At 45.6% G+C, this 11,449-nt stretch overlaps 2 protein-coding genes across 2 annotated transcripts; both read left to right on the top strand.

The window, feature by feature from the left end:
- Window positions 1-333: 333 nt before the first annotated feature.
- On the top strand, window positions 334-6,157 carry THUMPD3 (THUMP domain containing 3). Its single transcript, XM_061362495.1, has 9 exons — window positions 334-595; window positions 839-916; window positions 1,410-1,976; window positions 3,033-3,163; window positions 3,576-3,645; window positions 3,992-4,107; window positions 4,300-4,410; window positions 4,650-4,773; window positions 5,015-6,157. Exons 1-9 carry the CDS (start codon window positions 380-382, stop codon window positions 5,132-5,134), a joined length of 1,533 nt encoding a protein of 510 aa, XP_061218479.1. The 5' UTR covers window positions 334-379; the 3' UTR covers window positions 5,135-6,157.
- A 211-nt stretch (window positions 6,158-6,368) lies between these two features.
- Window positions 6,369-8,919, top strand: VHL (von Hippel-Lindau tumor suppressor). The gene is made up of 3 exons (XM_061362496.1): window positions 6,369-6,583; window positions 6,934-7,044; window positions 7,397-8,919. The coding sequence occupies exons 1-3, from the start codon at window positions 6,391-6,393 to the stop codon at window positions 7,579-7,581; spliced, it is 489 nt and encodes a 162-aa protein (XP_061218480.1). The 5' UTR covers window positions 6,369-6,390; the 3' UTR covers window positions 7,582-8,919.
- The last annotated feature ends 2,530 nt before the right edge of the window (window positions 8,920-11,449 follow it).

Here is an 11,449-nt window from a genome sequence, read left to right as displayed (position 1 = left end):
ACACATTCCCAGAGGAGCATCCCGAAGACCCAGGGAATTCCGTACTTTTATAACATGGGGAAACCAGGCAGCGCCCACTCACGGTCCGACACGCGGAGGCAGAGGGCTCTCCCGGCAGCGGCGGCTGCCGCGCTGACGACCCCAGAGCCGGGACCGGGAGCCCGCCCCGCCGAGCGCCCCGAGTCCCCGGGGCTGGAGCCGCCGGCCAGCAGGCGGCGCTGTCGCCCTGTGGCTAGTTGACCGTTGCGCGGCCCGGAAGTGGAAGGGGAGAGCTGTGGCGGCGCGTGGTGCTGTGTGCTGCTGGCGGGGCTGGTTGGGTTGTGGGAGTGTCTGGTCAACCCGGGTCTGGTCCTGCCCCGCGGTCCCTTGGCGCGGGAACATGGCGGAGGCGGCAGGCCATGCGGGATCGCCGGGTCCCGGTGTAGCCCCGGCTGGGGAGGGCGCGGAGCTGGCGGCCGTTATCTGCGCCACCGTGCCCACCGGGTTCGAGCTGATGGCGGCCGAGGAGGTGCAGGAGAAGCTGGGCTCGGCCGCCCGCATCAGCAGGGACCGCGGGAAGATCTACTTCGAGGTCCCGGCGCAGGGCCTGCCGCAGGTCCGCTCCCTCCCGCTGCCGGGGCCGCGGCTGGTACCGGGGCGGTTGTGCCGCGCTCGTGGCTGTGGCGGTGGGCAGCGGCAGGGCCCGGCCCACGCTGAGCCGGGCACCCCGCTCCCGAGGTGGAGTGGGAGAGCACGGTCCCTGAGCTGGGGCCGTAAGGTACCCGGCTAGCAGCAGCAAGCACAGCCCCCTCCGCAGGCCTGGTCAGTAACGTGCGCTGCGCTTTCTCGTTTCTTCCAGGTCCATCGCCTGAGGTCAGTGGATAACTTGTTTGTTGTTGTTCAAGAGTTCAAAAACTATGAATTTAAAGAAACCAAGGTGAGTTAGTCATCATCCCTCAACTGCTTCTGGGGTTTGTAGCGTTTTTTTTAACGTAGCACTAGTTGCAGAAAGTATTCTGTTTTATGAGCAAGTTGGGGGATATTTGTGGTATTATCCCCATTTCTCTTTGCTGATCTGTCAAATAGAAACATGGTCATGTTGTCTACCATAATTTTTCAGTTAAATATGTTGCATGGACAAAATCTGGGGTGAAAGCTAATGCCATGCTTGTAGGTCACACAAACACAAGACAATGAAGTATCACTTCAGTCATTTTAGTGTTAGGTGTTTTTTTGACAAGACACAATTATGAAATACTACGAGTTCTGCGTCATTCAGTGTCGTTATGCCATAAGTAGCACAAAAAGCTATAAGTTTTTCTTGAATGTGGGCATATGATTAGGAAACTACTTTGAGAGACTTTTTGGAAAATGATATCTTCTGAAGGGATGGAATGACTGTAAATCACAATTTTTTTTGTCTGTTAAAGGAGGATGCTCTAAAGGATTTGGAAGATTTGGTTAAAAAGCTGCCCTGGACTGATCCATTGAAGGTTTGGGAGCTGAACAACAGCTTAAAAAAGAAAAAGACAAAACGCAAAAAACACAATCGGCAGAGTACTGTGAGGAAGGAGAAGCTGAATAGTGACTGTCCTGGTTTAAACCATGACAGCGACGGAGAAGACAAAGAAGCAGATCAAAAAGACAGCAAGAAAGAGGAGGACTATGCCCAGGACACTGCAGGTGTGGAACCTGCTGATGGTCAGGATACAGAAAAGACACCAGAAGTGGCATCCCAAAATGAGGAAAAGGAAGAGGAGGGTAACAACGAACAACCAGATGCTAAAGATGAATTGCAGGCAGGTGCTGGGACTGAAACCGAGGCTGGTGACAGCAGGACAAGCGATGGAGAGGCGAAGGTGTTGAAGTTCCGTGTGACGTGCAATAGAGCAGGAGACAAGCACAGTTTTAGCTCAAACGAGGCTGCGAGAGACTTCGGTGGAGCTGTGCAGGAGCACTTCCAGTGGAAAGCTGACATGACTAACTTTGATGTGGAGGTACAATGTTGTGCCTTGGAAATACCTGCATTTTTGTTGTAAAAACTTAGTTCTGATACATAGGTATCTCCCAATGACTCTGGAACTGAAAATTGAAATGCTGAAGTCATGGCCTCCTCAGAGGCACTTATTTCATGGGCACATCATGTGTGTCCTGACATCCCACCGCTTGCCTTGGCCATCCATCATAGTGATCCCTTTTGTTGGTCCAGTGTGCCCCCCACACGTCCCCTTCTTTGGGTCCCTCTTTTCTCTGCAGATGCTGTTGTCTTCTTGAGTTAGCTGACTAAGATCACCCGAGATGGTGCCCAAAACCTTTCACCTTTCCCTCAATTGCAGCAAAAGCTCAAGTACTGAGTATTGCTTCCTCCTCTAGCACTTGGTCTTACTCATATTTAAATACAACATAAGTGCTTTCTGCTTTACTTTCACCCTCAATGAATCTTTCCTTACTCTGCTGTCTTGTATTGGTGTAAGTTAACAGAAGATAAACTATCTGGAAGCTGTAGTTCATGGGTGAGGGGGCAGAAACTGTTAACATTAACTGTCCAGTATCTGCTCCTTTTTATAGGGAAGGCAGAAGTTAGGTGAGGACCAGTCCACTGTTTTTGAGGGGCAGAAACCCCTATTTTTCTTGCAGGCATGTGAAGAGGTGTCCTGCTGCCCTAGAGCAAGTTTTTCACCTTCCAGATTAATACAGTGGAGGGGACTAGAAATATGATTTGATTGCTGCTTTGCAGATGCTTCACTGTGACTTGCAGGACCCAACTTCTCCCCTGTACTTACAAAACACAACTTTCAAAAAATCAGCATCATGGTTATAGCAGTTTCTGAACTCTTGTGTAAAAGGCTCTGTGTGAATGAGAAAATGTGTGAATGCTCTCCAGAATGCTGTCCGTTTTTGCCATAAAACAGTGCATTGCTTTTCTTCAAGGAGTGCTCTTTTATATGTAGTTCATGTTTTTAAAATTGCCACTTTAGAGTCTCATATTTGCCAGTCATACTGTGGATAACTTCTGTTTACTCCTGAAATTTAGCTCAAGCTTTTTTCTCTAGGTTCTTCTGAATATTCACAATAATGAAGTAGTTGTGGGTATTGCATTAACAGAGGAGAGTCTTCACAGACGGAATATTACACATTTTGGACCCACAACTCTGCGTTCAACTCTCGCTTACAGCATGCTTAGGTCAGTGCAATTGCATAGTATTGTACTATTCTCAGTTAACAAGTCATTTTGTTTTGGAAATTAGATCCTTTGTCCACCCACCCCTTCTTCAAAAGCCTGTTCTGTTAATTCTTAAAGAAAGAAAGAAAATAAGCATAGTTGCTGAAGCAGTGTGCTTTGTAATTGGCAGTGGATGTTTTCCAGCTGACCAAGTAAACGTTTGCTGTGTTAGCCAACAAAATTCTGTATCACATGCTTGAAAGTATTTCCCTGTACTGCTATTTATAAAATGTTAATTAGTGAAGGGGGGGGAATCACATAGGAGGGGTTTTTTTTTGTTGGAATCAGAGTGATTGAAATAGTTCCATTTTCCTTCCTTACAGAAATTCATGTTTTTAAGACTTCTCACCACATCTTTTCTTCTGTTCCTTAGGCTCTGTGATCCACAGCCAACGGACATCGTAATTGATCCTATGTGTGGTACAGGTGCAATACCAATAGAGGTGATTCCTCCTTTATTTTATAACTTGTAAAACATGACAGTATCTGCAGCTGAATGATACGTGTAAGTTCCCTTGTTAATAACTGAGCAGTGAACTACAGAAGTGTCTCAGCAGCTTTTAAACAGGTGCACTTCTTGTAAGGGCTGTTATTTTGCTTCCCAAACCTGTAGCAGGAAGAAACTAAATCTGAAAGTACTTCAAAATTTTAAGGTTCATAATGCCTGTAACAGATACAGGATTTTAAAATCAGCGTATTCTGTCATGGTTGAGTGATTCTTCTGTTTGTTTTGTTTTAAATTCATCAGTTTTGATGCTAGTGTTGCTTATTGTCAGTATTTCCCCCCAGGGAGCTACAGAATGGCCTAGCTGCTGCCACATCGCTGGTGATAACAACCCCCAAGCTGTAAAGAAAGCAGCAAACAACATCTGTTCTTTACTAAAGAAAATTGAGAATAAAGAAAGGTGAGAAGTGCAAAGAGAGAAGTGATTTTCTTTTCCTGTAGCATTGTGTGCAGAGAAATCCATTTTGCATTCATGCATTTGACTGTCTTGTTTGTATTTTCCCATTTGTTCTTTTTGCCCACATTATAGACCTCCTCAATATAAAATACTCTCTGTAAACCGTGTCTGAGATAACCATCTTTGCACTTGCAGCAATGCTTCCCCAGGCGTACCCTTAGACATCATCCAGTGGGATATTTGCAATCTCCCTTTGCGAACTGGATCTGTAGACATCGTTGTGTCAGACATGCCGTTTGGAAAGAGGTGAGGTATTGCTGGTAAAGCTGCTGTGCTGAGCTGCTGCTGCTGCATGTGCTTGCCTGTCCAGGAGTCTCCCTATTTAGTTACTTGGCTAATTGAGAAGTATTATATACTTTGTATTAAAAATTGAGGTTGAAATTAATAGTAAACATAGTCCTGAATGAGCTAATCCGTGTGTGAAAGACCAACAACACTTAACTGTTCTTCAGTGATCACAAAGGGAATCTTAATTTATGTTGCAGAATTGGGTCCAAGAAGAAGAACTGGGATCTGTATCCAGCCTGCTTGATGGAGATGGGCCGGATCTGCACACCAGGGACAGGCAGGGCCGTGCTGCTTACACAGGACAAGAAATGCTTTGCCAAGGTATGTTCTGTGAAATAAAATCAAACTGCTTACAGTTGGAAATATATTGAGGAAAAATGACAGAAGGTGATCTATTTTTAGAGCAATAATTAGTTAGTAACATCTAAACACAGTTTTGGACCTGAGGAGTCATTTGACATTTTGTTCAGATACGATTTAGAATAATAAAAAATAATTTAAAGGAAATTCATGCTTGTCTGGAAGCCACCACTACTCTTTGGCTGTGTGTTTTGCCTTGCAGGCCTTGTCACGACTGGGCCACATCTGGCGCAGAGCTCAAACTTTATGGGTGAACATCGGGGGCCTTCATGCTTCAGTGTACCTCCTGAGACGCACCTGGGAAAGAGCAGAAGAAAAATGATTGTTCTGGTAACCTTCACAGAAGAAGGAACACCTCCAGAACTTGTTGAATTGCATTTTCTTAAAACAGACATTCAAGAGCATACACCCAACATTTCCTAAATAAAAACCCAAACAACCTGTGTAGAATTGGGTAACACAAATACTAAACCAGGAGTCAACTTCAGAGCTACTGCTTGTACTATGTTCTGAAACCTTGTTATTTAAATCACTTCTTTACTCCCCACCACCCAAAAAGTGGTGAAAGTTTGTAGTGGAATTAGTAATGCTTTCCTTTGCCTGAGTCTTCTCTACCATGTTCAGTGTTGTTTTCAGTTCAATTTCCTCTGCTTACAGTAGAAAACATGTTGAGGCACCTTTGGAGGTAATGGTTAATTTATTTCCCAAACTGTAGAACTTCTATATGCATCTGAAAGTGACTAACAAAGACTACTCAGACTGCCGCCTTGAAGGATTTAGTGTCTCTTTAATGTAGGATTTTTCCAGATTGAAGTTATGTAGTTTATACAGTTGCCTAAATGCACACTAAGATAATAAACCACTATCTGTTTCGTTACGGTCTGATAAGCAGATGCCAATTAGCACACAGGATGCTGATGCTACTGTTTTTCATGCCTATTACCTCAACTTAGTGCTTGCTATTAGTAAACATCTCCTCCATCTTTTAATGTACCACTGCCGTGGGTGAGGGGACACACACACACAGCCTTAGCAAACTAACTGTAGTTACTACTGGAGAATGTTTAGCAGTTCTATTAGCAAGTTATCGTTTTCAGTGTCTGCTGTAGACACATCCAGGTGGCATTATGTTTAAATTTGAGGTGATTTAAGTGCCACAGTAGTTACCAAATATTACCCATTGAATAACTTGAAGTTGCAAATATTTTTTTCCTCCTGTCAATGTACTGTGATTTCTCAAGCCTCTTCCTTGGCTCAGAGCACGAGTTTGCCGTTAAACTGTTCACGCTCATTGTGTTTAGAGGTGAATTAACAACTATTAAAGTTTTTCAGGTTTTCCATAGGAGGCGTGTCTTTTCTGTGTTCTTTTATGCTCCGTATCCGGAGCCCTTTGTTACTGCATCGTTGTGTGTGATAAAGCGAGGACAACGCTGATGCGGGTGTCCGAGCGTCGCTAGCCTTCATGGGCGCGCTCCCGCTCCCCTTCGAGGCCGCCGGGAGCGCGCATGCGTCAGGGGGCGGGGCCGCCCCCTGGCGCATGCGCGCTCTAGGCGGCCGCGAAGGGGAGCGGGCGCAGTGATGGCACCGCCGATGCCGGTTTCGGGCGTTGGGCCGTGCTTGCGCTCCGTTAACACCCGTGAGCTCTCCGAGGTCGTCTTCAACAACCGTAGCCCTCGCTCCGTCCTCCCGGTGTGGGTGGATTTCGACGGCAAGCCCCGCCACTACCCGGTCCTGCAGCCGCGCACCGGGCGGGTCATGCACAGCTACCGGGGTGCGTACGGCGGGGCGGGACGGAGCCTGATTGAGGACGGGCGGTACTCGGGGGGCAGGCTGGCGGAGGGGCTGCACCGGCTTTCCCCTTGGGTGTTTGGGGTCAGATACAGCAGCTGCGGCTGCCCGGGGAGCAGGGCCTGCACTCCGCCACTGGGCCTCTCCGTTCAGCTCCGGAGGCCGCAACGTTCTCATTTCCTCTCTTCCTTTTGACACCCAGTCACGCAGGTGAGCAGGGCTGCAGTGATTGCCTGTAAGCAGGGAGCCCAGCTGGAGAGCGTTTTGGTTCAGAAGCTCCTCAAACCACTCATTAAAAAGCACCATAAGGCCAGTGTTTTCCTTTCCTCCCAGGTCACCTCTGGCTGTTCCGGGATGCAGGGACAAACGATGGGCTCCTTGTCAACCAGCAGGAGCTGTTCATAGCAGCTCCCAACGTGAATAAAGCAGACATCACGCTGCCAGGTAAGTGAAGAGGGAGCATGTGTGCTATGGGGAGGGGTGGGCTATGAATGTGGTTTCTTTGGGCATCAGGGTCTAGTGAGAAATGGGGTCCGCATATAAGGTCTGCCTCAAATATAAAGAGAGAGTGAGGATTTCTTTACAGAGCTGTGGTGTTAACAGGGCTGTTTGCAGTTTTGAAGAGGTCTGTGATGAGTTCTGTACTGTGCCTTGCCACAGGAAACAAGTTCTTCACACTGATGTAGCATGCCATGTTCTGGGGTCATGTACTTGGAGAAGTACTGTCTGTGCTGGAGGCAGAAGCTAACAAGCACCCTTGTGATGAGGCTGTGTGTATGTTTGTATTTAACTACAGTGTTCACCCTGAAAGAACGGTGTCTCCAGGTTGTTCGCAGTCTGGTCAAACCAGTGGACTACAGGAAACTGGACATTGTTCGATCGTTATATGAAGAGCTGGAAGATCATCCTGATGTTAAGAAGGATCTTCAGCGGCTTTCTCTGGAGAGAAGTGAAATACTGAGGAATGGAGTTCTGGAATAACATGATTACTCTGGACCATTCAAATAGCAAACCACAGAGTTTAAGTAGGGAGCATGCCACCAAACATGCCAAGAATTGTTGTCTGTATTTTATGTTCTGAGACATGAGCTCAGTTAACTTGACAAGTCTGCTCCCAAAGACTAAACAGTGCGTAGAGGCACGCCAGGTTCCTGCTGGTTCGTTACGTGTGTCACAAACGAGCAACTCTGGAGGAGGAAGCTCAGAAGTTTTATTTGGACTGCATCAGAACACCGCATAGGGATGTAAGGTCAGGTCATCTGTTTGGAGCATACAGATTAGCTTTCATTGTATTAGACAGTAAATTACGCTAAAGATTAATTCAGACTAATGATTGTAAGTGGCAGACCCACACCATTTTCATTTGAACAATTTGCATTCAATGGAATTTCGCTCTCACACTTGACCTAGATTTGCCTGTGACCAACCAAGCGTGGGGGGTGTTTGTGTACATGAGAGTTTCAAACACCCCTTCTTGGGACCTGACCTGAAACATCAAAACATCATGCTGGTGGAAAAATGACACATGTAAATGCTTGGGGGTTTTCCTGCCTTTTGGCTTTACATGTGTAAGTCCATATTTTGTCCACTCAGGCTGATGCATTTTTACACAGATTGTACCTTGGATGCCTTATTTATCCTTCATGCTTGGATCTGAAGGTCATCAACCCAGTCAGCCATGTATACATAGTTCTGGGGTCCTAGTTCAGGGGCACTTCTCTCCTCTGCAGCAGCTTCCTGTTACAGGTTGTGTTCATAGACAGTAGATGCTTTGATCCTGCCTTTTCCTGTGGCAATGCAGTAGTCCAGTAGCTGGGAGGCCTTTTCAAGGGAGCAGGGACCACTTGAGCTGCTGGTGTCTCCTAAGTAACAGATAGAAAACTGCATCAGCTCAGATGAGCCTTTTGCTAGATCTGTCTCACAGATCCATGCTTTGTGCTTCATTACAGGCTAGATAAGCAGGGAAAACATTTGCTTACAAATGTTCTGTTCCCTCATGCCTCGGTTAGGATGTGTATTTGTGTGAACATACACATGTCATTCCAAGCAGTGTAGTTTTTTTACAGATAACGTGAATTGTCCACCAAGTAACAGATGCAGTGCTGTTCACTGTTAGAAGCAGAATGGTAGAAGATTATAGCAGGTTATTTCTGTGACACGTTCCTTTCCAGTTACACATTCTAAGAAACACAGCTGTAAAACTGAGACTGTCGACCTGTTCTGTAAGTATGAAATGTCTCCCGTTTTTGTAGACTTGTTTTTTCTTACATATTTGAAGTGTATGGATTGATCTTTGTCCTGAAAATGTAAATCCATGCTGTTTGATTCTCTCACACAACCTCACGGTGTTTGGGTCTTTATTCTTGTGTTGCTGTGATATTCCTGAAAGTCATTATAGCTAATAAATGACAGATACTCCTGGACTGAGTTTACAAACTGTGCAGCCCCCTGTGGCTGTGAGACTGAGTGGTGGCTAAAACTAAAAACTTAGCACAGCTTAAGGCAGTGCCTGTGCACAAATGTAGCTACACAACAATTTGTGCATTCACCACCTTCTGCAGATCTGCCCGTGCAGGCACTGGGAGCAGACAGCAGGATGTCACCCGGCTCCTGGAAGCCCTTGGGCGCTCCTGCAGGTTGGGGTCCTGCAGATCCAAGAGAGGAGTTTCTTTCCTGGTGTCCTTGTGCTACTCTGTGTTATGGTTACTGTGACAGCACGGCCAAACTGATGCAGAAAACTGGTTGCTCAGCTCTAGTTTTACTGCAGTAGGTATTAGGTTTTACAGATCTGTACGTATCACAAACCTTCTTTGTGTTGGGGGTCTAAGATCTCTTGTGTTGCTTCATAGAATAACTTAAATTTATTCCATTAGTCTGTGACTTCCTCCAGTACACAGCCAGTCAGTGATGCTTTCCTAGTACAATGTTTGACTGCTTTTGGATCAGATTCCTTGGATTTCTGCATGTTGGCAGACAGAAAAGCATACTTACATATCTGTGACTTGCCAAAAACATACGAAACTACCTCCTGATCTCATTGATCATAGGAGTATCCTGTCTTTGCTGAACTTTACATTTAGTTAAATCACTTGCTTAATGAATAGCAAGAGGCAATCCATGCTTGAAATCTTATACTTTCCCGAGACAAGGTAACAATAGAAATACTATTTCCATTTTGCAGATGAAATTGAGTATTCCAAAGTTATGCCAGAAGTTTAGGAGAGGAAAGGACTGAACACAAATACGAAGTCTGAGGCAGAAGCCTGCTCATGCATCTGCCTCCCCTATTACCCCCACAGTTCTTGCAATGTGGGTGTGTTTTCTTGTGATATGAATTCTGTGAGTACTTAGCTAATTTTAGCTTTCAGATGTGTTCTAAGTGTTGATTTTTCCTCTTGACAAGTCATGGAATACCCCCTACCCCCCCCATACATGAGGTTTAAAAGCTTAGCAACTTCCTCTCTGAGCAGCACTTTACAGCATCTCTCACATTACAGCATCTCTCACAAACTGGTGACAAGGGTTTGTTTTCACAGCCCATTGAGTAACGTCTGATGTTCCATTTGACTCTTGTGCCACAGTCTGACAGTACTGTTACAGGTCCTGCAGGTTCTTTTTTGTCTTCTTAACCAACATGGCAGTAATTGTGATGCATGTTAAATAACACCTTCATTTAGGTGGGCTGATCAAATTACCAGATGCTCACAGACGCTGCCATGGATTAGTTCAGAAAGCAGTCCAGATGTATGTCTTTATACTTGTTACCCAGAGGCATTGTAGCAAAACCCCAATTTGGTTACATGTTGTTTGTTGTCGGAATGCAATAGCTCCTAACATTTTTTGGTATCATTTGGTTTTCATTCTCCAGCCAAACGTGTGGCTTGAGTATTTATTCAAAGTGGAAAGTGCTGGCAGATGTAAGAAAGTAATTGACATAAAAGCCTGTTCAATTAGAATTGTTAAAGCCAGTGCATAAATGCTATACTAGAAAGCTTTGGTCATTAAAGAACTTCTATTTACAAAATGTTTAAAGAAACAGAAAGCAAACCCAGATGTTATAGGTAAACATGAAGAAATGCTCAGCATATGCATGAAAGTGTGGTTTTGGGTTGCTCCTTTGGGTCAGAATAAGAAAAGATGAGAAAATAAACCCAGCTGGCTCTAATAGATGGGCAATGGAGCCTCCTAGTAGTTACTCAGCTGGATTAGTGATGAGTGAAAGTTGCTATTCGGTTGTGACAAATGCATTACAAACTTGGGTAGTAGTTGGAGTCATGTTAGTGTCTCGTTGGCAGGCAGGGAGCAGCGGAGGTCAGGGCCCGTCTGTGCTCTAGCTCAACGCAGTGGTGGTGGAAATGAGCTGCTGCAGGAAGTGGTGGGTAACAGCTGAAGGTGCGAAACACCACAGAAACAAACAAGTTGTTTGTTTAGTGCCCGGGGGCTCGAGGAGGGCAGAGTCCTGTGTAATTAATACCTCATTATTTGCAAGTGGAGGCTGAATAGCAGGAGTGTGTAAGATCATTCCAGTCATCGTGTGAAAAAGTAAATTTCACTTCCTTTGTAAAACCCTTCAGTAGTGTAAAACGGAAGCCGCAGGCTTTGTCAGTGCGTTCTTTCCCCTTGTTCTCCCATGAGGCAAATAGTCCAGAACGTTCCAGTTTCTTTCCAGTACCCAAGGGAAAGAAGAGTCTTCTCTTCCTCCTTTTATCCACTTCTTCGCAACACACATTTCAATCTCATCTTGCGTGACTTTCAGAGGTGCTCTGATCGTTTTCCCATGGCTGTGTCAGAAGGACACTAAGCAGAAAAAGGAGGGGAAACCCCCATAAATTCAACTGTTATTATTGAA

The sequence above is a fragment of the Neopsephotus bourkii genome, unplaced genomic scaffold (genome assembly GCF_033783945.1).
Source record: "Neopsephotus bourkii isolate Nb327-2 ecotype Australia unplaced genomic scaffold, CSIRO-AGI_Nbou_v1 NB_1120, whole genome shotgun sequence".
Taxonomy (NCBI): domain Eukaryota; kingdom Metazoa; phylum Chordata; class Aves; order Psittaciformes; family Psittacidae; genus Neopsephotus; species Neopsephotus bourkii.
Note: the sequence above shows the minus strand (reverse complement) of the source record. Positions and strands in the feature narration are given on the sequence as shown.